The 25,824-nt window shown below is 40.9% G+C and overlaps 2 protein-coding genes across 3 annotated transcripts in view; one reads left to right on the top strand and one right to left on the bottom strand.

Moving 5' to 3' along the window:
* Positions 1-146: 146 nt before the first annotated feature.
* On the top strand, positions 147-8,601 carry sash3 (SAM and SH3 domain containing 3). Its single transcript, XM_026145683.2, has 8 exons — positions 147-343; positions 1,830-1,925; positions 4,072-4,206; positions 4,845-4,980; positions 5,999-6,156; positions 6,602-6,814; positions 6,900-7,044; positions 7,884-8,601. The coding sequence occupies exons 1-8, from the start codon at positions 287-289 to the stop codon at positions 8,141-8,143; spliced, it is 1,200 nt and encodes a 399-aa protein (XP_026001468.1). The 5' UTR covers positions 147-286; the 3' UTR covers positions 8,144-8,601.
* A 5,953-nt stretch (positions 8,602-14,554) lies between these two features.
* Positions 14,555-25,824, bottom strand: part of zdhhc9 (zDHHC palmitoyltransferase 9) — a 31,018-nt gene continuing 19,748 nt past the window's right edge. For both annotated transcript variants that reach the window (XM_080308401.1, XM_080308398.1), the window contains exons 4-9: positions 23,727-23,864; positions 23,473-23,519; positions 22,708-22,812; positions 18,507-18,610; positions 18,279-18,351; positions 14,555-15,528 (exon numbers count right to left, since the gene is read on the bottom strand). In XM_080308401.1, coding sequence (XP_080164527.1) covers positions 15,346-15,528; positions 18,279-18,351; positions 18,507-18,610; positions 22,708-22,812; positions 23,473-23,519; positions 23,727-23,864 — 650 coding nt within the window. In that variant the 3' untranslated portion in view covers positions 14,555-15,345. The remainder of the gene's footprint in view (positions 15,529-18,278; positions 18,352-18,506; positions 18,611-22,707; positions 22,813-23,472; positions 23,520-23,726; positions 23,865-25,824) is intronic.

Genomic DNA, 25,824 nt, shown 5'->3' with positions numbered 1-25,824 from the left:
AGAGCAAATAGCATGCGCTTGTGAGCAATACTTGTAACAAAACCACGAGTCTCCGTGCAGTCACCAAAAACAGGGTTTGCCTCTTCAGTTTCAGCATGGCCACGTGACTTCCTGCTGGCTTCTGCAGTTCACTCGGCAGCAACACAGCACACAACAGGCTTCCTCAGTTTTTTAATCAGACTCGGGCTGTGACCGCGCAGTCACAGAAATCCTCAGGTGATTAAAGCGGGTCCAACTTTCCCACAGCTTTCTGTCCGGGGAGATCTGAGGATCACAGAGGGACAAGATGTTGAGGCGAAGGCCATCAAATGCCTCAGAGAAGGAGCAGGTGCAGAAGAAGAAGGTGAGTTTTTTTGGTTGCTGTAATTCTTTGTTTTGATGTGTCTGTGCAGCTACACTTAGAAATGCTTATATTAAACAGAAAGTCATAGTTTTTATATTTGTTACTTTTTGTAGACTTTTGTTGCCACACACACTTGTTTGCACTTCGACATCAGCTGTCTTCTTTGTGTGCACATCTTTTCAACACAGGATGTCAGCTTAAGTTAGTTCAGACCTTTGCGGTTAAGCTGAACGCACACGAACACAGACAACACTTGAGGTTCAGCAGCAGCTTTTTGCCTAAAGCAGAATATTTCCTACCTTTTCTAACTACCGTTTTGGCTGCAGCCTCGGTACATTTTTAGAAAAGTAAAGTTCCTCTATTCTGGCAGGGTGAATCATTGCTGCAGATGTAGTTTGAGTCAGAGAAGGCTTTGTGGCTTCTGCTGACTTTGTCTTCAGCTGCTATCAAGATAGTGAACCTCCTACACTTGACACCAGTGCTCTTATTTTCCATCCAGCTCTCCACCCGCGGTCGTTTTCACGCCATGTCATTACACAACTCGCTGCGTTTGTTCTTCTCATGTCACTGCTGCGGTTGTCGGCTTTAATAGAAGATTGATTTAGCTGAAAGGTCTGTGGCTGTTAAATAAAAACTGAGGATGGGAAAAGAAACATTTGCCACCAGAACTTGTCATATTAAATGTCACTGAGGCCCAAGACTGCTGAAGGTTAAGCTTTGGTGGTTAAACTTTACAAGGTAGACCGTAAGCCACCGGTGCTGGCTGGATGTCTGCAATGATTGGCTGGCAGCAGTTGCTAAAGCTTTGCCAGTTTCCTGTGGTTTGAGCAGAGAGAGAAGGATGAGCTGCGATAAGATGTTGCACGGCGGCGTGGTTAAATGGAAAATTAGACAAAAAGTTTCCACAACAGCTACAAGAAAGTCTAAATCTGGAAAATATGCAAAAAAATGAGTCAAATTTGTCTCTTTTGCTCAAAATTACTAGAGCTTTGCCTTTCTGGTGTTTGAACTAAAAAAGAATTAAAAAAACCAATGTTGTTGCGAGGATGAAATCATGTTCTTGTATATATTTTAGCTTTGGTGCTCCTGTCCTTCCCCCAAGGTCTTGTGTATGCCACTTTTGAAAACACGAGCTATTTATTGCAGAAACCCTAATGAATCTAGCCGCACATCATTTCCTTTGTGTTTCCTGCTAAACAGCTGCAATACCTTTGTAAAACCTTATCAGATGCAGCCACATCACCGTGCAGACGTTCAATTAGCCGTGACTTCAACTTCGATAACAGTGTGTGGAGAAACACTGGCACACATTACTTCTAAGAAACCCCTTCTGTTCACAAATTTGAGGAGATAAGATCGTACTGTGTGCACGACCGCAAGTTCAGCATTATCAGTTATTCCACAGAAAACCACTGAACAACTGTGTGATCCTCTTTGCTGTTCATGAGTTCATGATATTTAAGTGCAATGCACATTTTGTTTGCAGCTCACCCTGCAGAGGTCCAGCAGCTTCAAGGATTTCATGAAGCCCAAGCCTACCTCTCCTGTTGTGTCAGAGAAGGAGTTCAGCTTGGAGGAGAATGTAAGTTTCTTCCCTGGGATTTGCCCAAAACAAGCAAAATATACAAAACATCAGTTTATAAAAGTAAAAATACCTATTTTATCTCTTCTTTTAACTTCCTGAATAGCAGTTCCTCCAGATATTTTGTTACATTGTTCCTCGTCTCTCGTACTGTGGCCTTCTCTAAATAACGCATCCACCAGAGGTCAAGTGGAAGCTTTTTTTCAGTTATGACTGTTACAGAAGTGCCCAGTTGGTGCTTCCTGATTTACACGTGTGAACAAATGATAACACTTTTAAAATTAACAGAATATATTAATAATTTCCCAGCAACATTCAGGTTACTGAGTGGAAGTTAGAGAGAAATGATTACAGAGGAAGTAAGAATGAGAAGCATTGCACAGAGCCCCAGATGACAACAGCATGCAGACAGGATGTCCTCCGGTCTAGTCAAGCAGAGAGCCTCTCCGTCCGAAAATCATAAATGGTATTCCCCCGAAGAGTGTATCCATTTAAATTTGGCCTTATTATTTTTCATTTACGTCAACTCTGAGCTTAAAAATTTCTGCTGAGAATTCATCTGTTACACCCCTGTCAGCGGTCTCTGCAGACGTGGGTTTGCCATTGTCATTGTGGTTACTGAATGTTTACACTGCTGATAAACGGCAGCGTTTCTTCATTCTTCAGTGTTTCATTAAGAATAAGTGCACGACAAGCTTTGAGGGCTTCTCCAGGGCCAAATTATTTCATATTTGTACCAAAATTGGCTTCAAATCAAGACATTTCTCACTGAATATGAGGGAATGGAGCTAAATGGACAAACTTGTGGTTAGTTTGCAAATCTAGTATTGATTTTTAAATCAGGGAAGCCAAGCTTGACCCCCCAAAATTCTGTTAATATCAGCTGATTAAAGTGTTGTATAGGTTATGCCAAATACAAAGATAATTACCAATCAGCACATCACTAATAAATACACTAAAGTCTGCAAAAATATCAAAACATCATCAAATAAACAATAATACAAATAAATAAGACCGCATGATAAAACCCAGGAAACCTGCTCAACTACTACACGACTCAACTTTGAGCGTGGATCTAGAAACTTCTAAAAGCAGCTGGTTTACAGACCAGGTTAAGTAGGATGGCACAAAACCACTCGGGCTCATGAAAGCAAATAGTAAAATTTTAAACTGGATCCTGCAATGGACTAGGAGCCAGTGCAGGGAGGCCAGTACAGGTGTGATGTGATCGCACTGTTTCTTTCCTGAGAAACGACGAGCTTCTGTGTTTTGTACACCCTGCAGGTGATAAAGTAACGATTGGTGAAGAAATAGAAATAATTACAACAGTTTAATCAGGAGGTAATGTGGACAGATGGTAGACTTCATTGAAAAAAGCTTGTCTTAATACGACATGCTTCAAAACTACACCTGAGTAGCAGAACCAAAACAGAAACCTGTGGGTATTATTAGTAGAAGGTTATGGTGGTTGAACGTGACCACTAACCAGGTGGGTGCTGTTAGGAATTCTCTGCTGCTGCTCTTCATAACTCACCTGACAAATCTATTTTACCTACAGCAATTTAAGGATAAAACTGCATCTGTTGTCTTGATGTATTCTGTCTATTTGGCACTCTTTTTAATACTTAATGTTAAGTTTTTGGGCTACAGCTCTTGACTAATTCACAAGCGCCCACTGTTGCTTTTTAGGATCTGCATGATACTAATAATCACTGTGATTAAGCTATGTGCCCGTCTCTGCTGTTAACTACCTCAAAAGCCTGAAAACGACATTTTTAGATGTCAGTAATAAGCACGCAATTTCACACAGTTTGTCTGCAGATGGAGTCTGGTAACACTCTCTAAAACTGTGCTTTCAAGCACCACAGTAGAGCGCTTGTGTGTCTGTGTGTGCGTGTTCGTGCTACAGAGAGACAGAGAAATACTTTGTGGATGGCAGTAACATGTGCGCACGCAAACCCCATTACCACAAACGCTCTTCTTAGTCTGTGAGAAAATTTTTATGACCTGGCTTCCATGCCACCGAGGAAATCCATGTCAGTGGCTTAGATTTGAATTTTTTTTACTACTCTCAACCTTAATTCCAGTGACTTTAAATAACACTGAAAACTCATCTGGTGGTTTTCCCTTTTCTCCTTTTCTCCAGGTAGCAGATGGTGTGACTGCAGAGGAAGCAGTGAAAAGTGGCAGCAAACTGGGGAAGAAGTGGCGCAATGTCATTTCACGCACCATGACCCGCAAAACGTCCAAGATGGTGCAGAAGGCTTTAGCTGAAGAAGGGGTAAAGACTGTTTAAGTTTCACAAAGTAATCCAAAGGTTAACACGTGATGCATACCTAAAAAAAAAAAAGGAAAAAAAAAGTTCACACTACTACAAACTTGAATCTGTCTCCACCTTGTGGAGAAATCCTTGTACTGCAGAGGGGTTTATTCTTTTACCTTGCACAAAAACTTGCATGCAACGTTTTCTAGATTTAACTAAAATACAGCATACTGCAGAATTTAATGTTACAGTTCAGCCAGTGCTGTGCACTCTTCTTGTAATCAAGTATTTTAGATTTGTGGGGATGCTGATGTTTGGGTAAAGAGCCTGAATAAACCCTCTTCCACTGCTTCTGCTTTTTCATGTCTATCTCCTACCAAAGTTTGGTATAATGCTCACTCAGTTCAGAGCTCTAAATTTAGCAGACTGCCACCAATCTGTCATTTAAAGGTTAATGTCTGTTAGCACAAAGACAAGCCAGACCGTGTTTTTAAAGAAGAATTCACTTTTCTGCAAATCAATGACAGATGCCCAAAAGTATTTTCCAAGGTAATGAAACAAGTTTGAGACAAAGATAATGAGACACTTCTTTGACTTTTTTATTATGTATGGGAGGTAAATGTGAACTGACCTCTGACTTGCACTGTTGTCCCCAGGGGGAGAGCGGTGAAGAGCTGTCTCCTGTCCCTTCCGACTGGCTTCCAGATCTGAGTGCAGGCCAGAGGACGTCGGTGTGCTCCACAGGCTCGGAGGACACCATGCCCAGCCCCATCAGCCGCCAGCTCTCTGGCAGTAAGTGTGAAAAAAAATCACTACTTCAGGCTGTGTGAGAGGAACAGGAGGTCCGACTACACAGATGTGACAGACTGCGTGTGGCCCAAGGATACACTGAATACTTTTTTAGGGTGATATTAATTTTCTTTTAACAGCAAGACAATAATTATAATGATAAACTAGATTCTTGACTATCGAATTCTTTAAAGGAAGGATTTTTACTCAAGTAAAAACAGGAAAGGCTCTCCTCCCCTAAAAGTGTATTTTAATTTTAGATTTAAAGGAGGTCACTGACTCAGTCGACCTGATTTCCTCGGTCAGATGCATAGAGAGTCTTCGGCATTATAGCTGTTAAAACAGTGTTAAAATGTTAGTCCAGGCTTAACTTTGCTGTTGGAGTAATTTAACAGAGGTAGAAAAGTTTCCCAAACAGGTGCTACTCAATCCCAAAGCTAAACTAAATTGTGAGTGCCACCGCTTTTCTTAATTTACACAATTTAAGGGATTTCATAATTACTTAACAAGCAAACGATGCCTAGTTTGATCCCAAGAGGCGAACCCAATCCTTATGAGGTTGCGTTAGGAAGGGTATAAAAAATCTGCCAAATCAAACATGCGGAGCTACCCGCTGTGGCAAAACCACAGGGAGCAACTGAAAGTAGCAAGTTGATAATTTTACAGATGACTGAGAAGGGAAGTTTTCCCAGTAAAATGTTCTTGTAACTGTTCAAGTCTTCAAAAGGCCGTGTTTCCCACTGGAGGAAAAGTGCTTTGACTTAATTATCCAGCATTCATAGTTAATAAGTCCAACCTAATATTATATATTTATGTTACAAATGCTATTTAGAGGTCTGACATCTTTGTAAAATGCCATACTACTTTAATGAAAACCCCTTTTATATTGTATAAAGGCCCAGTGTCCCATCAGCATGATTCCTGGAGTCATACAGGGATGTTTACAGTGTGTTTAAACCTCTGGGGCAGAGGCGAAGGCCTCAGGATGAATCTGACCCAGCTTCTTATCTGTCCTCCTCAGACAGCGACAGACAGAGCCTGGACAGTGGATATAGCCAGAGGGACAGCATGCGACTGGAGGAGAACGGCATTGCTTACAACGGCCCGTTCTGCGGCCGCGCTGTGGTCCACACCGACTTCACCCCCAGCCCCTACGATGTGGATTCGCTAAAACTCCAAGTGAGTCTCGGAGGGGGGAGTCTTCCTCACTGGCTGCGATTTGGCCTCGTTTGCTGTCTCACTGAGGCGTCCTCCAGGGAGCTTGTTAGCTGTGTAAAAGAAGACCGGTCATTTTGATTATCATCCGTGAAGGAAGAGTTTAATCTACAAGACCCTCCATTACTGGTTACCCCCTTTGATAAAATATCATTTCAGTGCAGTTTATACAATGATGTGTGATCAGAAAAGTCTGCTTGACGGGGTTCTTAAAATATTTATAAACTCATATTTTCAAAGCTTTTACACTGGTGATCATTATCTTAAATCACTGGATAGCTTTTTGATCAGATATTGAGCGAAACTTTGAGATGATCGTAGACTTTAATTTAAACTCATAATTCTGTCTTTTGTGAGTTTCTTTTATCTCCTGTCAGGCTGCCAGTATTAATGCTCTCTCTTTTCATAGAAAGGGGACATCATCCACATCATCGAGAAGCCCCCCGTGGGCACCTGGACCGGGAAGCTCAACAACAAGGTGGGCTCCTTTAAGTTCATTTATGTGAACCTCCTGCCCGACGAAAGCCCCCCGACCAGGAGGAAACGCTGCAGCAGAAAAGCCAACCGAGCCAAATCCAAACCCAAATCCCTGGAGGAAGTCCTGGACAGCATCGGCCTGATGGTGAGGGAAACTGCAGAGCAACTGTTGCGATGGTCACCTCTGTCTGATCGCAGAGATGTAAACCTTATTCTCTCTCATGTTGCAGGAGCTGAGTTCTTTGCTGTCCATGCATGGTTTCCAGACTCTGGAGGACTTTGCAGGGCTGAAGGAGTCTCACCTGAATGAGCTGAACATCACAGACCCAGAGCAGCGCTCCAAGATCCTGAACGCCACTGAGCTGTTGAGAGACTGTAAGTTTATACACTGTGATGCTGCAAAGCTCATAATATCTAATCAAAGGATGCTGATTTCAGGAGCACTTTGTCATTTTTTTATGCTTCAACTACACAATCAGGTGCACTTCATGGCTCACGTTGTGTTATCAGTGCTTCGTCTTAATATCTTGGCTCATCTTTGCTGCAGAAGGACAGTTTGTGAATTTAAACTTTCTTTAAAATTCACTCAAAACCATTTCATATGAATCAGTATCTACTTCCCCAAAACCGCAATAACCTTTATTTGTATTATTTTGACCACAGTGATGACTGTCCATGATTCCTTACTATTAGAGTCGTTGCTCATTGAAACCACTGAAAGTAATTTAACCTGCAGCATATTAATTTATTTTCATACATACTACAATAACTTTGGTGAGATGTGAACGGATGGAAGTGATTATCTGTGCTGAGAAACCTGCAAGTGTTTCTTGAATCTGCAGCTGTTTGAGCATTAAATACTAGTAGTTTTGTCTCTTTTTTTAGCCATCTGACCCACAGATTTACTGTTTTGGTTCACTCTCTGCTGTCCCACCGTATTTATGCACTAACACAGCAGCAAATAACAGTCAGCTGCCTGCATGTAGTGGATTTCCCTCAGGAGGTTTGAGAGAACATAAACAACGCTGAACAGGAGTGAGCTAGGGTTTAGATTCACCAGGTGGACACAAAGTGACTCCGGATGAATGATTGTGTTGTTCCTTTACTGCTGGATGCTGAGCGAGATGAAAGGACCTGTCAGAGTTCAGGAAGAATAAAAAGGATTGGCGTAAACCTCTATATATTAAACTGTGATTGTTTTTGTGCTTGTGTAGCTGAAGAAGAGTCAGAGCCAGAAGAGGAGGAGGGGGAGAAGGAGAAGGAGGAAACATCTGGGGAGGACGCCAAGGAGCCGCGGGATTCGGGTTGTTTTGAGAGCTCAGAGAATCTTGAGAGTGTACGCGAGGAGCCAAAGATGGAGGAAGAGGTAGAGAACCATGAGCCGGAGTCCGAGCAGCCACAAGAGAGCCAGACGGAGCAGCTGGAGAATGTGCAGGAGCAGCTGGAGGGGCTGACAGTGGACGAAGGATCCTGAGACGTGATGGACAACTTGTCAAACTTCTCTTACTCCTGGTCCTCTGGGTTTCTGTGGATGCAGATTTAATCCCACTGAAATATCTCTTCATGGTAGAAGAGCAGACTGTATGAACACAATAGTCACATAGCCATGGACTGTTGAGCAAGTGGCACAGTTTTGGTTGTTTCATCTGTCCTAGCTGGACACATTATTTTAAATGAATGTTTTTTTGTATTGTGTTGTTTGATTTATAAAGTTGTTTGTCATCATTTATCATAATGTATCTGAGCGTAATGGTACATATTAAAACCATTTTCATGGGACGTAGTCTCTGAGACTACGTCTAAGAATGTAAAATACTTAAATGTAACTTGAATACAACTGCTGCAAGTTATAATGTATATTACAGCAGTTTTTTCATGCTATTAGGATGCAGTGTTGTAAATATAAAAAAATTAAAGAAAATTTGTCATCAAGATGTGGATTCTGTAAGCTGTTAATTGCTACTGTTTCACATTTGTTTTTAATAGCTGTCTGTGAGTCTGTCAGCGCACACACTGTATCCAGAGGCTTTTGCAAAGTTATCATCATTTCATCATTTGTGAAGCAAATAGTTTCGCTTGCCATGTTTCAATTTAATTTTCAATTTTAATGTTTACTTTCTTTTTTTTTAAACATTTGGTTTTACTTTTAGTTATCCGATTAGTTTGTATTAGTTTTATTGTAATAGGCACTCACATAAAAGTACAAGTTTCAGGTTGGACTCTCTTTTGCTTTCAGAGCTGCTTTCATTCTTGAAGCCACAGATTCAGCAAAGTGTTGGAAACATTCGTCACAGGTTTTGATGCGTACTGACACGATAGCACCAGAAAGTTGCTGCAGATTTCCTGGCTGCACATCCATGATGCGAATCTCTTGTTCCGCTACATCCCAAAGGTATTGTGTTGGATTGTGATCTTGTGACATCACCACCAGCAGCCTGAACCGTTGATGCGTGGCAGGATGGATGCATGCCTTCATGCTGTTCATGCGAAATGCTGATGCTGTCATCCAAACATTGCAGGAGAAATTGAAACTCGTCACCCAGGCAACATCTTGAGCCCATATGAATTGTAGTCTGATAAGAGTTACACCTGGTGTGGTCTTCTGCTGCTGGATCTCCTTCAACATGCTCACATTTTGGTTGAAACAACTGGTTGCAACTGATTATAGTTTTCTATCAACTATAAGCAGCGTGGCCAATCTTCTCTGGCATCAACAAACCCTTTTTAAGCTCAGAAAACTGACGCTTGTCTTTTTTCAGACCATTCTCTGTGAATCCTGGAGATGATTCTGAAATACTCGGACCAGCCTGACTGCTGCCAACAACCATGCAGCATTCAAAGTCACTCAAATCACCTCTCTTCCTGATTCTGATGCAGCTTTTGAACTTATTTTCATGTGATTGAAACAGGTGTGCCTAATAATGTTGCTGGTGAGTCTATCTGAGTTATAGATGGTAGTATAATAGTATCCTGCAATATAGATTAGTATATAGATGGTATTTGTTTAATAAGTTGGACGATGGAGCAGCTACACTACTGATGCCTTTTATTTGTATTTCATTTATTCAAATTTATTTTCTCACCTTCAGTTTTACTTTTAGCTTAGGTTGAATTAACTGTGATAACCTTGATGCCCCCCCGTGCGGTTGTCATGACTTCCACAGCGGATATCTCCGTGACTCCAGCAGCTTCCAGATGTGGAAATAAACTGAGCGTGGGTTATCAACTTCCTCAGAGGTTTTATCTGTGCTGACAGAAGGTAGGATGTAGATGTTTGGACTTCAGGGCCATACTGCGAGGTGACGGTGAGGTCGGTTTCTTTTTTTAGCGCTCAGAACAGTTTTCGGATTTAAGCTTAGAGTTAAAATAAATCCACAATTCGCAGCAAACCCTGCCATTAGAACATGAGAGCCATGGCTTCTCTTTAGATGAGCGATTTGCCTGATCAGCAAATCATTTCTTGTGAATCACTGAATCTAAAAAATGCAAAGTGGAGACAATAATCCACCAAAACAGTGACGGCAAAGAGATGGTATGCAGTTGTTCGAAAAGGGCTGTTTTTGTAGAATATTTGTCCGTTTAATGAAAGTCTGCACAATTTCACCTCCCTGCAATGAATATTTTTTGTGTTACACACCTTAAATTATGTAGAGGAAGGCTGAAGATTTGCATCTCTTGATTTTAGCCGTCATAGCTAAAAAGTACATGGGATAGTCACATGAAATTCTATGGCTGCTAAAATATATTTAGCAAATAACTTTCAGTCACACTCAAAATGACACAGCAAGAGTTTTTTCATTATTAGGACTATATCAGTTTTTCAGCAGTAAAACACGCCAAATTCAATGTTTATAATGTAATAGAGACACTTGTTTCTGTTTCTGCCCTCCATGTTTTATCCGTTTCGTGATAATTCAGTGAAAAAATATCTCAAAAAGTGTGATTTGGGTAAATCTTAAAGGATCATATCTGCCTGTGGGATAAACACGATTTATTTTTCCCACATTTTGGTCTTCTAGCTGTGAGTCCTTGTGTGAAAACCATTTTCTCGTATGTTTTATACATAGCATATACATCTGTGGGAGTTTACACCCACGCTGGCAGCTCTGTGCGGCTGCTCAGCTGAGGAAAAGGACAAAGTTTAATCTAGTCATGCTGTAGTTTGGTGTGCAGCACATCTGCTATTTGATCTTTATATGAAAAGTGAAACACTAGTTCTAAATGATGAGGACACAATTTAAACTGTGTATGAAGCAACAGATATTACCACACTGCATGTGAATAAGAAACTACAACATCTAAATATCTGTGTAGGTTCTCAGGCTGTCCAAATGGAAACGTGCACAGATGTATCTGTGGGACCATAAATTATGCTTGAGGACACAAAAAACACGAATAGCTTTTGCTCACATTTGTTATGTGTAATTATTTATTTACTCATTTATTACTTGTTATTTTCTAACTTGTGCCTGATTCTGATTGGCTGTTGTGTTTGTGCTCGTCCAGACTGATTTGTTCAGTTTAATTCAGGTTTATTTATATAGTGCCAAATCACAAAGGTTGCTTCAAAGTACTTTATATTACTAGCTAAATGCCCTACAGTAATTTGAGCAAAGCTCGGGCAATCTGACGACTCCCTATGAGCAAGCATTTTGTGATGGTGGGAAGTAAAAACTCCCTTGTAAGAGGAACAAACCTCCAGCAGAACCAGGCTCAGGAAGGGATGGTCATCGGTTGTGACCAGTTTGGGGAAAGAGAAGAGAAAAGCACACAGGAAGATGGGACAAAACACCTACTGTTGCAGAAAGAAGACAGCATTTAACTATGTCATTAAATTTAAAATCAAATTAAATAAAAACCAATAACTGTGACACACTGCAGTGGCAGATAAACAGATGGGAAGTGAAAAGTGGTGAGTGGAGTCAGGGAGTCACATGAAGAGTCTATAGCATAACTAAGTGATGTTCAGGGTCACTTGATCCAGCCCTGACTGTTAGCCTCAAAGAGAAAAGTTTGTGTTTAACCTTTAAAGCGGAAACATGTCTGTCTCATGTCTGTTTGTTCAAAATCCAAACTGAGAGCTGGTTCCACAGTAGAGGGGCTGATAGCTGAAGCCTCTGACTCCTATTCTACTTTTACAAACTCTGGGAGACGTAAGTAAAGTAAGCATATTGGGATAAAGTACTTCATAAACAGTAAGCGTGGCGTAAATTCCAGATCATAAAAATGAAGCCACAAAGAGATGCAATAATCGCGCATTTTATCGGACAGGTCACTAGATGGCGATATCTTTGGTTCAGCTCTATAAATGATAACTTTCTGATTTGACCCCAACAACGTCAGCTAACAACTTCAATTAGAAGTCATTAGCCAATGAGTGGGAACAATGAGCAAGCTCTGGCCGGTCCTCCTCGTCACATCCTGTTTTTTTGAAACCAAGATGGCAAAGATGGAAACGCTGCTCTTGACTTTTCCAAACTGGCCTACTTTCATTTTTTATTATACCATCTGTGACTGCCAACAGCTTGCAGATTGCACTCTTCAATTCAATTCAGTTCAATTCAATTTTATTTATATAGCGCTAAATCACAACAAAAGTCGCCTCAAGGTGCTTCATAGGTACAGAGAAAAACCCAACAATCATATGACCCCCTATGAGCAAGCACTTTGGCGACAGTGGGAAGGAAAAACTCCCTTTTAACAGGAAGAAACCTCCGGCAGAACCAGGCTCAGGGAGGGGCGGGTCCATCTGCTGTGATTGGTTAGAGTGAGAGAAGGAAGACAGGATAAAAGACATGCTGTGGACAAACGGTGCAACAATAACATTCACAGCAAGCTAAAATTTTGAATCATCTCAAAATGTATTAGTTAATAGTGAATTTTTTTTTTTTTACATAAACTGAAATTATGACTTATGATGCCAATTTATTTATTTCAGTGATATAAACAAGCTTCCATGAAAGGGTGTTTTTCCCCATCTGTTCTCTTTTTTTGTGTTAACCGTTCTCTTCCATGATTCAGCGGTTTGTGATTACAAACAAATCTCCCGCTGAATGCTTTTTAAATAAGAACAACTGAGCAGCCTCCCACTGACAGAAGAAAACGTTAACAAAGTTATAATAAGACAACATGTTTTGTTTTTTTATTTACCAGACACAATGATCATGTAAAAAGAAGTGAATAAATTGAATGAAATACATATATCACAGTGTTGATAACAAACAAAGTGGACATAAATAAGTGTTCCATCAACGGTATAGTACTGTATCTGTATACATAATGCAATGTAATAATCAGATCAGAGCATTCACGTCTGATCCCGCTTTGAAAACAGGAATAAATACAAGAGCTCGGCCTCTCTGTGGTCTGCAGACTTTCAGCTAAACCTTAAATTTCATCCTCCCTTTGAACATCACGAGCTTCCCTTTTTTTTCCCCCCTTCTCAAAAATCGAACATCATACATTCTTGCTTCTCGGTGACAATTAAATACACCAAACTATCTTTAAATACTTTCCACAAGAAAGCCCACTAAGTTCAGCTTTAGTTGAAAACAAAGAAAAAAAGGTCTCGGTTTACTGTAAATTTTAGCATTTCTCTGAGTTTTCCAAACAAATACTCAGTAATTACACTTCTTTACACAACTACACACTTCACAGCATCCTCCAACAGAGACGTGTCAGGGATTACCTGAGAGCAGGTAGAAAGAATTCCTCAAGAGCTGAAACAGTTAGAGAATGAACGAGTTAATGAACCGACAAAATATTGGTTGAAAAAGTTTTAATGCTTTTACCCCATCAAGTTTTTAAAGCTGTAAAGTCTGACAGTTAAATAAAAATGATGGCATGCCCCGTCCTCAATTCACCCTAAACTTTATTCTCTACCCTTGATTTTAGAGTCTGATACGGTGCTAAAACTTCTACACAAGTGTATTTCACAAACACAAACTCTGTCTTGCATACGGCACAATCACTAACTCTCACTATCAGCTAACATCAATTAATACAAAGGATCTGCTTGACTCCTTCTCTGATTGGTCTCTGCACAGATGCTGTACCCTCAGGCGATCGTTGTGACCAAAGCAAAATAAAAGACACGTAGGGGGGTGAGGATAAAAGTTTGTTTTTTAAAAAAAAATTCTCTGCGATAATGAGCCTGACACAGCTGGTTGCAGCGAAAGCTGCACCGGTCGTGGGCGTACTGTACAAAAAAAACTGTGCAAGTAAAAGGAGGAGAGGAGTAAGATATGAGACTTTTCTACAGAGGCAGAACACGGCAGGAAGAGAGAGGACTGGGAGGAAGATCAGGAGGAGCTCAAAGGCTGAATAATTAACTCTGGCTACACACTTCGTTCTTTCATCCTCACCCAGCAGCTGAGTTTTCAGCACATCTATCGCTGCTGAAGCAACCTGCAGTTAAAAGATGGCTTTGCTTAGTTGTTTATTTCTCACAAGCTCTTTTTCAGTGACCTGCGATATTTTAAAACGCAGCAACATAAACTCACCACAGGGCTCTGTGATCCTTTCAGCTAAATAGTGATTATTCCTTCTCAGATTTGGAAAATTCACAGTTTGTCAACAACATAAAAATTGTAGTGTTAAGTAGAAGATTCATGCTTTTTCCTTTATATCACCTCCACAGGTTAGCACTGGATTAATGATTTGAAGGGCTCCTCTGTTGGTGAACCTCAGCTGCTACAGATGGATGCAACCGTTACATTAAGGCACTGGTACTACGAGTGTCTCTACGCTCATCAGGCCTTTTCTCACATATGAGACTTTAAATGTGCGTGACTCAGTGTCATCCGTTTCAGAGCGCCGATGGCACACTACATCCTTGATTAGATAAAAAAGAAAATAACGTAAAAAATGAAAGGACAGGCGTTGGTCTGGATGAGATCACTTTGTTAAGAAAAGATGCACATCAGTGACACCAGTACTTGAATGCAGCAGTATCAGAGTACAAGGTAGACTTTGCCTGGAAGGAGCCTTAAATGAATTTCTCAGCTAAGGATTCACACGTTCTCCTGCTGCCTGGACATCAGGAGCTCCGACTGAAAGGTGAAACCCTTTATCACCACACTCTTCTCAAAGCTGCTTCTCCAGCCTTCTTGTGGTTTGCATAGGGCGTGTAATATATGCACAACATAAACCGACTGTATGTATGAAGTTGTACACATGTCCAGAAGTGATAGCTTCTGTTTTTGCCAGAGACTTGCAAGGATATTTGAACTGGCCTCTTATAATAAATGTCATTACGCTATTTTAAATATAAACATACTTGAGTACTGACAGTCAGAGGAAGCCCACGGGCGAACTGAGGGGCTGTCGAGAGCTTGGGGAGTGTCTTTTCTGCGGCACCCCAGCAGCTTTTTCCCCCCTATGCGTTTTTTTTTTCCATGCAGTGTTCAGGAGACGGGAAGCTGCTGACTTTCCATTTAATTACTTCTCCTGCAGGAGTGAATGTCAATCAAACTCCTCTGCAGCTACCAGTGAGAAAAAGCAGGGAAGAGGAGGAGCTGCAGCAAAATCTCCGCTCTTCTGAGGGATTGATGGGCAGGAGTCGGAGAATAACTGAGTCCTCCTCACAGTAGTCAGACATTGATTATTAATGCTTCAGTTCCTGACCAGGCAGGATGCTGGAGGAGCAGCCCCGATGAGAGCCGCCCTCTAATGCAGCTAATGGGCCCTTTCCTTGGCGATGGAAGTCTCTGCATCAGTCTCGGGTGAAGCCAGGGGTGGGACTTTCGTAGCTGCAGGGTGCTCCTCTTTCGGGGAGGCGTTCTTCTCCGCAGAGGCAGCAATGCTCGGCTTGGCATCATCAGGTGTGTGCTCGTTGGGGATGAGCGGAGCTGTGGTTTTCTGTAGGGAGAGGACAATAAACATGGTCACTGAAACTGTGGGGTTTATAGCAGTGCCAATATTGCTGCAATCAGTGGTATTATCAATGCTGTAATATTATTTTGAGTTAGAATAAAGTGAGACTTGCACTTGACTTGGGTGTGCAAAAGCCTGACTGCCACCGGTTTGACAGCAACCCCCCCAAAGAAACAAAAAAAAAACAAAAAACCCAAACACGCCACTGCTATTAAAAGGAGCTGTTAGACTTGGGCGGCACACGGTTTTGATAGATTGAGCAATTTCGTACCAGCTATTAACTGGAATTGATGTGCAATTCTCTTCCCTAGAGGACAGCAAGCTGAAAAGATGCAGTAACGACAAACTGATCTGAATCAGATGATTAACAGGAAGAAGAACATAAAACAGGCGAATCTTTCTTTTGTTCCAGACTGGGTGGAGACAACACAGTCGCTCCTTTTATATTAGAAATTCATATACTATTATCACATTCACATTTTCTATATTAGGAAGAGATAGAGAGCTGCTAAATTAAAAAACAAAAAGATAAAACGGCGTGCTCTGAACTCATGGTTTGGACCCCACCCAACTCTGAATGCCGCCTTCATTTTGATCTGAGCTGCACACCTGCAGGTTTTGTGCCTGCATCTTGCTCAACTGTGATGCTGTGACATAAAAACACCTGCTAAAGCACTCAGAAGCCTTTGTGGTAAGACCGAGTACAACAGAGGTCGTTATTGCCATCACAACAGATTGTAATGAAGCAATAGCAGCGATACACGGAAGAGTACATGGAAGAGTCATTCCATCAAAACATTGTCGGCTGACGCTCATTTCCAGTGGAAAAACGGCTAAAATCACCACTTATAGTTCAGCTCAGTGACGACAGAGTACTAAAAGGTCACGCGTTACTGATATTGTACTGACTTCCTTTGGCTCAGCTTTTAATTTTTTAAAGACTGAAGTCAAATTCAAAGTTGAAAGTTGTGTTGTTTTATTTTATTGGTACTACAGTAACAGCTTATTCTGGGCTTTGATGAACAAACGTGTGCCTCATCACATTTTCCGAACCCAGTTAAAATCAGTCAGATAATAAAATAAATGTAGAAATATCAATGTAAAACAATAAAACCTGAAAAAGCTCACAGAGAAGACACCTACCCAATGCCGTGAAGTGCTTGAGTACTGCTGGATCGTTTATTGGTTTACTTCAAGTGCAAGCTGTGGATTTCCTCTTTAGTACCATTTTTAAAACTATATAATTTATAAAAATCTCTTTGTGATTCTTCTTCCTTTGCTGGAACTAATTCCTTTATCAAAAACAATAACTTCAACAATCTTAACTTTGATTTTTGGTGTAATTTTGAATCCATCCCTCAAAGGGCTTGGTGATTTGGGTTTTCACTGACCGCTGTCTCATCATTTTGTATGCCAGTAAAGATTTTTCAACTTGAGTACTTCATCTAGATCTTTTTGAACACCATGTATTTGTTTCGATGTCCATTTTGAGATCTCAGAACACATTTATTATATAGTATACATGATTTCATATGCAGCAAAACACACTAATCATCCAAGTGCATATTCAATTCAGGGTCACAGGGAGGCTGGAGCCCATCTCATCTGTCACAGGACAACCTGGACAGGCTGCCAATCCACCACAGGGCTAGCACGGTGATGCAGACAACCAAATCATGTGTTTGGACTGTGCAAGAAAGCAGGAATGCCTGGAGAGAACCCATATAGGCACAGAAAAGATCCCAACACACCATTTAAAAGTAAGTGCACTTCCAAAAATGCAATTATTGTTTGCAACACAACTAGAAAAGTATTAAACCACCATGGATGGACACAGCGACAGTTACAGGATTTTTCACTTGGGCAACTTTAACATTTCCAAGACTTAAATGCCTGCTCTGTATAGTGTTAGTTTAAGCAGGTGTACAGGACGCCGGTTTAGCCAACTGGATAGAGCAGGCGACCCATACGCCATAAGGTAAAAGCACCTCGAGGCCATTTGTTGTGCACCTTTCCCTGGTCTTTCCCATTTTCTCTCCACTGTCCTACATTATCAAAAAAAGCCTAAAAAGCCCACAAAATATATCTAAAAGTAAAAAGCAGATCTTGAAGTCAAGCTCAGCCTCAATCCCAGCTGATCACGTGATCTCAGTGAAAGCACATGTTAGCTAATAGTTCAGCTGATACCTGTCCACACATACAAACAACAAATCTTACACAGGCTGCGCTGTTTAAGTGGCTTTCACCGGTCCTCAGCTGCTGTGCATCTGCAAGCCACTTTGTGACCCACTTGCGCTTCATCTCCCCCTTTCATGCTGTATTTGGCTTAACCAGAACCAGTGTTCTATTCTGTGCAGGTCTTGCTGCTCCATTTTTGTACATAAAAGGGCGAGGAGGTCCCAGAACAGAGCTATAATACCCAATATAAATTACTGCAGATGGAAATAATCCTGACTAGTGGTCCTGTTCGCATTTAAAAGCAGTGGAACAAACACGAGTGAATGCAAAACGCCAGCATCTGTATGCTAAGAAGAGGCACAAAATGGCCCTTCTCTGACACTGACACACACACACTTCCTTTCTTCTCTCAATTCTAAGTGGTTTCAACTGTTTTATGTCTGCTCTATATTCATTATTCTGTGCTTTGCAGCCTCCATCCACTCACGAATCGGTGTGTCTGAATGAGGAGACTACAATGAGAAAGAGTGCATGTGGGTGTGTTTGTGGGCACTCACCGTAGTTTGTGGCACGGGGTTGCTGGAGGAAATGAGTGTATCCTCCTGCAGTAGTCCTCTTCTGTCCAAGACGCTGTAGGGTGAGACGAAGCAATCATTCTGCTCATTAGTCACCAAAACAAAGCAATGCCACCAAGCTCAGACAACAGTGCGGGAAACAGTCTTGCACTGACAAAATGACCAAAAAAAACCCAAAAACTGTGAGCCTAAGATACAATAAGCAGTTACCTCGGGTATGTCGGGCCACACAGCACCTCACAGCAGTTTTTGATGATGTTCTTGTGGCTGTAAGGGTTCTGGCCTCTGTTCTTTCCCGACCAGGATCCTTTAATCTATGCAAAACAAAATTCACCACAACATAAATCAGTGAAGAAGCAAACCCTACCAAACTATCAATCATCCGCAGTAGCACTCACTTTTCTTTCATGAAGATTTTCCCTGTGCTTATACCTTATTCAAAAGCATACTTCCATTTATAGAAGTTATCCCCACAGTGTTGGGTTTGACCCACTAAAATCTAGCTTGTCAGGAGTTAATGAATACTGATTTACTGGGAAATCTATGTGCTGATGGGTACAAACAGGCAGGGCAATGGAAGATTAGAACCACTTTATTCATTCATTAAAAATCTGAGTTCATACTAAGGTTTTCTTCTGCAATAAAACCACTACACAGCAGCTTTTTTGGGGCTTAAGGGGTTAAACGATTATTTTACTTATGCATATATGCTATGCATATATAGCTGTTTTTTTTTAATACAAATACAAATCTGTGCATCATTTTATTGACACCGCCTATAATTTTTTAGGATCTTTAGGAATATTTCCTGCAAAGACAGATTTTTAAACAAATTTCTTTTAAATACCTGAAAGAAGAAATCAAGGACACTGCTTTCATATATAGGAGAAACCTGGACCTTAATCATGCACAAGTTTATAGTCTATTTAGCTCCAAAATTAACATAATTTTCCATTAAATAAGACCTGAAACAAGCTATTAGATACTTTTAATACAGCTCATTTTTGGAACCAGAGGAATCACCCCCCTGCTGCATTTACTAACAAAAAGTGCAATGAGTGCAGATTTTTAAAAAAAATTCTCGTGTGAATAAATCTGGCACAGTTACACAACATCATAAAATAAAATACACAAAACAGAAAACAAATATTTCCATTATAATCCAATGACCTTCAATGTGGACAACAATTATTTGCAGATTTTGCATTAGAGCCACATTAGATTTGATTTTTTTAAAAACAGGAAACGTAGATAAAACAGACTCTGAATGCATCTGTGAGTGCATCTGTAATAGTTGTAAAGGCTCGTCTCTTTGTTCGCAGCAGAGCATGCACTCCCTGACCCTCCAGCAGGACGGACAAAAAGCTTTATTTTAGGCGTCATAGATGTAGGTCAGGAGCCTGCACACAAGGCGCCTCACACATGCCTCCGTGTGTCTGCATGTGTGACACACTTCATCGAGCATGCGTCGTCCTACGGGGAGACCAGAGCAACCATAACACTCAAGGTGCCTTCCTTCCCCTGTTCGCCTTCTCCTCCCTCTCTCCTCTCACTCCCCCTCCTCGTCTCTGCCACAGCAGTGTTTCTGGCGCCGTGCCCGGCCCCTGCAGGTATCGATGCATCTATTATTAGCCCAATCACAGATATTGAAACAGCTGGGCTGACAGCTATTGTTTCAACTCCTGAAGCAACGTTACACGTTTTAGGTGCACATTCCACTGCTTTATCACAGATTAAATGGGGAAAAAATGAGGCCAGCCATCCCACAGGAAAGAAGAAGGGGAATTATAAATTAATCATTACAACAAAGTATGAGTGCACTCTCTTGCTTTCAGCCATCTAGAACCTCCCACCACATCGCTGCTGCTGCTTCTCATCAGAGCCTCTGCAGTTAGATCTGGGCTAACAAAGCCTCCATTAAAGAACACGTGCTGTTTAATGTCAGTATATTTGCACAGACGCAACGCAAATTACTCCCTTTGTGAATTCATCCACCTGCATGTCCGCCGCTCATCATCTGCTTCGCATCAGCCTGACTCTGTGTTTCTGTGTGCAGTGACTAAATAACGACTCAGTGCTAATGTGGCCAACCAATCAATACTTTTTTCCTCCTCATTCAGCCGGAGAAGCTTTTTCTAAATGTAGTTGGCAAGCTGGGAGAAAGAGACCGGCGCGTCTGTTTTCGACTTATTTCAGCTTCATTTTGTCAGTGCTTTTATTAAGTACAGAAGCTTTTTGTGCATATTTTTAGATCATTACGCTCCATCAGCCTGCTGGTTGGCTGAGAGGAGTCCAACTGCAAACAATTTGTCGCATGGCTGAGAGTCTGAGCAGAATAAGCTGCTCCTGCTGGTGGTTTTCTGTCTCAGTCTTCCTGATTTAGATAAAAAATAAAGCATTAACCTTTACAGAAAAATAACAAACAAGCTGGTGAATTCTGTGTGTACAATCTCTTAAATGAGAGTGAGTTAATATCTCATTTTTTTATGTCTCTGTTTTCTTCCTGTTGGTCGTCAGACACTTTATTTGCTTTTCTTTTGTTTACAATATACCAACCTTGTTTTAACGAGCTACAGTTTACCAGCCCTCTGTCCTTCAGCGCTGAACGAGGAGGAGCTGTTGTCAAGGTAACAGCTCTCTGGTCTTAGAAATTGTAGTGTTGGACCACGGTGATGCATGTTTATCTTTACAGCCACAGGAAGCCAATCTGCCCGATCACAATGTTGCTAAAACTGTGATTTATCCTAATTATGTATCCACCTGACCATTACCTTCAAGATATAAACCAAGACCTCACCAGAAAACACATCTAACCCATCACTCTTAAAAATCCGAGCATTACTGTAATATGTGCGTTTATCTTCATCTCTATTATTGGTCAGTGGGGTTGGACTTTGTTCAACCCCGAAGCATTTAAGTCCTCCTAATGGGGCATTAAAGAACTGAGAATAAACGCCTCTCCATATTCCCCTCGAGGGTTTCTGGCAGGTAACAAACAGCTTTAGCTGTATTATCGCCTTCCTCTGAGCTGAAATAGTCGTACACGTTCCTCCAAAAATGAGAAGGCTGCAAAGAAACACAGAGACGAGTAAATGTGTCTCTGTGTTAATCCAGATGCAGCTTGACCAGATGTGTTAAGCCACATGTGGATTTAATGAAATGTAAACGTAAACTGGTCTGAGCAGCGGTTCACTTGGACTAAAGTCTATGAAACCCACTCGAACACTAAACTGATGCTCCAAACACTGTGTAGGATCAGCTTGGCAAATGCAGCCTACAGAGTAGGCAGCTCACTGGATTCTGCCAAATATCGATTTCTGTTGTTATGTGACAAAAAATAAAGTTTGAAGAATCAGAGTATAGTTGCAGAAAACTTGGAAAAATAAAATAAATGAGATAATAGTCTGTCAAAGTGTAAGCAGAATAGACTGTACATAAAAGATGGACACAGCTCAATCTGTATTCTTGTAATGACTTGCAGTGCGTCACTTCTTTGGTTCCAAAATAACTCAGATGTCTGCAGGATCGCCTCAGTAAACACTTTCCTAATGACTGTATGGCCTCAATAACCAACAAGTGTGAATGGAGTTAGTGGTCCAGTAGAGGTAATGAGTGACAGGAGAATGGTGGCTAAACTGTCATCACACGTTAAACAACACCTCCCACCCCATTCAAGTCACTCTGACAGCTATGAGCAACTCCTTCAGTGACAGTGTGAAGGTGAGATTTGGGAGGTGTTTTCACCCAGGTGCTGTCAGACTCACTAAAGGTACACATGTGTGATACTCAGTATTTGCTGCTATTAACATGCAGCCACTGCACTATGAAACATTCAATTTTTGCTGCTACGAGGCATCTAAAATGTCAGTTGTATTATTATTAATGCATATATTTCTTCTGCTTTTTAGAGCGTACATTTTTCTTCTAGTTGTTTTTATATAGTATTTCTGTTGTTAGATTATGCTACACCTATTTATTCCTGCTCTGTCCACTCTACTGCTGTGAATGTCCCAGACCATCTCGTCTCATCTTACATGATGTTAATTTGCAAATTACGGTCTCCATTCCAGTGAAAAAAGATGACAGAGCACGAGATGCTTTAGCTGGGACCTGCCTTGTAACTGAAATGTCGAACCATATGAGCATGCAGAGTTCCCAGTTTTCTCACTCTCAGTTGTTTTAGTCTTTTATGGGTACAGGGGAACCAATGTTGTATGTGCGCTCATAAAGCAATTGCTGCCTAATTATTTCAGGAGTTCATCTGTCATTTTCCATCTTCATTTTTTATGAAAACAATAAATAATAATAAATAATAAAGAATGGACTGACTGAGACTCGACTCGAACCAAAATGAACTGTAGACCTGAGCAGTTATTCAACAAAAAACAACAAGAATAAAAAAAGTACTTACATCCTCGTTGGTGGTCTGGTTGAGAGAAATCAGGTAGGTATGGAAGCCAGTCAGTCCCACCACTGACCACAGGGTGAAGAAACACACCAGCACCTCCAGCACAGTGAGCTCCAGTTAAGAAAACAGTAACAGATGTTTCTGGCTGACTCGAGGTTACTGATTAAACCGCAGACAGCGTAGCAAAAAAAATTATGTAACATGATTAAAGGCAGTGAATGTCAGTGGAAGAACACAGAGCGGTGAAAGAAGCGGTTTTACCTTCTAACTGTGCAAAAAGGAGAAAAAATAAGACCATTTAGAAATAACTTAATTAAAACAACTTTAAAGATTTTTTTCCATTAAAATTTCTAATATTTCTGTAACATGAGAAAAGGCAGATAAACAGACACTTATTTCTTGCCTCTCATCAATGAATCTGCAGGTTTTAACGGGCTGTAGCTAGGTAACTACAAGCCTAAGATTATCCCAGTGTGTGGCCTGATGCCACAGTCTCAGGATGATTTTAGAGTGTTTCCAGGTGAATTATTTTATAATGAGAATCTTGCAGAAGGGTCTGTGCAAAATATGAGCAAGTTGTAATTTTTTTCTTTTTATTTGTCACAGTTTAGCGGCTTATCTTCAATTGCAGGATGAGTTTTTGTCATTCAAGTAATGAGAGTTCTGTTAACTTAGCTATGCTAAGGTTGGGCAAAGGCTGTACAGTTTTTGGTGTTCATGAAAATCCAGCAAACATATCACCCACACACTCAGTTTTAAAGGATATGTTCCAGGTGTTTCCTTCAAAGTGTTCAAAAAGCCACCATTCATTGAGCCTGTGGACAGGGAAACAGAAATTACAAGGTCATTATTGTTATTAAGGTAATAAACCCAGAGCTTATCATCCATATGAAGAAATACTCTTTCAGTTTGTCTGTCTCATCCTATGTTCAGTAAAAGAAGGAAGCAGGATGATGTGGTGTGGCTACAGATTAGGCTCATGTGTTCTCTCTGATTGGCCAGTTGAATGACAGGATACTTACGCATGACCACGTGGACGATGTCAAAGGTGAAGATATAAATGGTGAGCAGGGAGAGTGACAGGGTGAACAGGTAGAAGTATCTGTAGTTTCTCTTGCCCACGCAGTTGCCCACCCATGGACAGTGGTGATCAAAACGGTCTGAGGGAAAGAAGAAGAAAAAAAGAACAAAAGGGGAACTATAAATATGTAAAATGTTCCAGAACCTGAAAAACAAGCCTTCTTGGAGAGTAGACAATTTTGGGAATCAAAGGAATGTTAAAAATACACAAATTTCAATAACAGTCTTTCAGTCAAAGGCTGCTTTATGCCTCAGCTTCTGAATCTAAATATAGTGATCGCTTCCTCTTTGTGGCTGCTCCTCTATCAGCTGGAGGAGAGCCATATGAAAGCAGGGCAGGGTCAAATGGACAATGAAAGTAAACATCTTACTTTACACTTTCCTCCGCAGCCGACACCGCTGCAATCCCCAGATGAAGTTTCACAACAATATCAAGTAAACACGGAGGCAAACAGACAGGATGTGAACCGGTTTGTAGATTCAAGTGGACCCGTGGATGATTGTTATATTTAAGGAACACAATGCAAATGTTGACCCAAGATGACTATATTTGTATTCCAGCTGTTTTGGGATAAAGTAGTCGCTAAATGTAAAGCAACGAGCTGGAAAGGAATGATAGGAGTGTATAAAACGCATATGAGTAGCATGACTCTCACTGAAATGTCTTAACTCGTAATGGAGGGATAATCATGAAATTTAGTACAGACGCACAGAGGATGAAAGCTAATGTTTGTGGTGATCTCAAAACTTTCACTCTAGCACTTTTTTACCCACTAAAACCAAAACCCTCAGCTAATCTACGATGGTAAATAGTCTGTTACATTAGCACAAATCCTAAATCTCCCATTCCACCATATTCCAAAGGTGCTCTGTTGGATTGGCAGGATGGATCCATGCTTTCATGTCATTTAACCAAACTCTGACCATATCATCTAAATATCAAAGCAGAAATTGTGCCAATGTTTTTCCAGTCTTCTCCTGCCCAGTTTTGGTTTGCCTGTGCAAATTGTTGCCTCGGTATCCTGTTCGTAGCTGACAGGAGTAGCACCCAGTGTGTTCTTCTGCTGCTGTAGCCCGTCTGCTTCAAGGTTCAATGAGTTGTGTTTTCAGAGTTGTTCTTCTGCATACCTTGATTGTAATTATTAGTTATTTGAGTTACTGCTGCCTTCCTGTCAGCGTGAAACACTCTCCCCTGACATCTGGCAAGACTATAAGTCACTTATCCATAAGTCATTTATGCAAAGAGAACTTCTATATTTTCTCATTTTCTGACCTTAAATCGCCTTTATTCTTTGTTCTCATCTCAGTTTGAACCTCCACAGCTCATTTTGACCATTTTCTAATAGATGAAAGCATCGTGGTGCCGCCACGTGACAGGCTTATTTGATATTTATGTTAACAAGCAGTTGAACAGGTGTACCTAACAAACTGGCCAAAGTGATATATAGATGCATCCCTACTGAAACCCAAAGACAATATAAGCAGACAGAAAAGTAGCTCAGGTAAAAGATAGATTTTAGCAGTTATTGGGATGCAAACAAAACAGCAAACAAGTGTAAAAAGACCATTTCATATGGACAAACATCAGCTTCCATTTATGCATATTGTGTTTACTTTGATTGCCCCAGATTTGTAGGTTGCATATGGAGTGCAGCAGCATAACAATCATCCACACTGTTCACTCCATAATAAATCTATAAGCACTTAAACTTGATTAAAAGTCTCACATATTCTTTTTCTTTTTGCAGCGTGAGTCACTGAATAAAATATGTGCAGTTATTCAGAGACCAACACCTTCACCCCAGACTTTATGTGCAGGACTACAAAACTGTGCATTTGCATCTTATAATAGTGGAGTGGCTGTTTTCTCTCTGAGACTTCCATCAGTATGAGCAAAGTTAAGGTGAGGAGGAAACAAAAACCTCTGCAGTAAAAGAGGGTCACAGGAATGCAGTTGTGTAATGCTAGCGCTGGGAGTGTGTGCGTTTCTACAGCAGGTGGACACAGATGAACCAGTGTTCACAATGACTGAGCACTTAT

The sequence above is a fragment of the Astatotilapia calliptera genome, chromosome 2 (assembly GCF_964374335.1).
Source record: "Astatotilapia calliptera chromosome 2, fAstCal68.1, whole genome shotgun sequence".
NCBI classification, from domain to species: Eukaryota; Metazoa; Chordata; class Actinopteri; order Cichliformes; family Cichlidae; genus Astatotilapia; species Astatotilapia calliptera.
Note: the sequence above shows the minus strand (reverse complement) of the source record. Positions and strands in the feature narration are given on the sequence as shown.

Bases quoted from the DNA above. Each gene is read 5' to 3' on its own strand.
- sash3 (XM_026145683.2), top strand. From the start codon at position 287: ATGTTGAGGCGAAGGCCATCAAATGCCTCAGAGAAGGAGCAGGTGCAG. The intron at 344-1,829 runs GTGAGTTTTTTT...TTTTGTTTGCAG, and splicing joins AGCAGGTGCAGAAGAAGAAG to CTCACCCTGCAGAGGTCCAG. The intron at 4,981-5,998 runs GTAAGTGTGAAA...TGTCCTCCTCAG, and splicing joins CAGCCGCCAGCTCTCTGGCA to ACAGCGACAGACAGAGCCTG.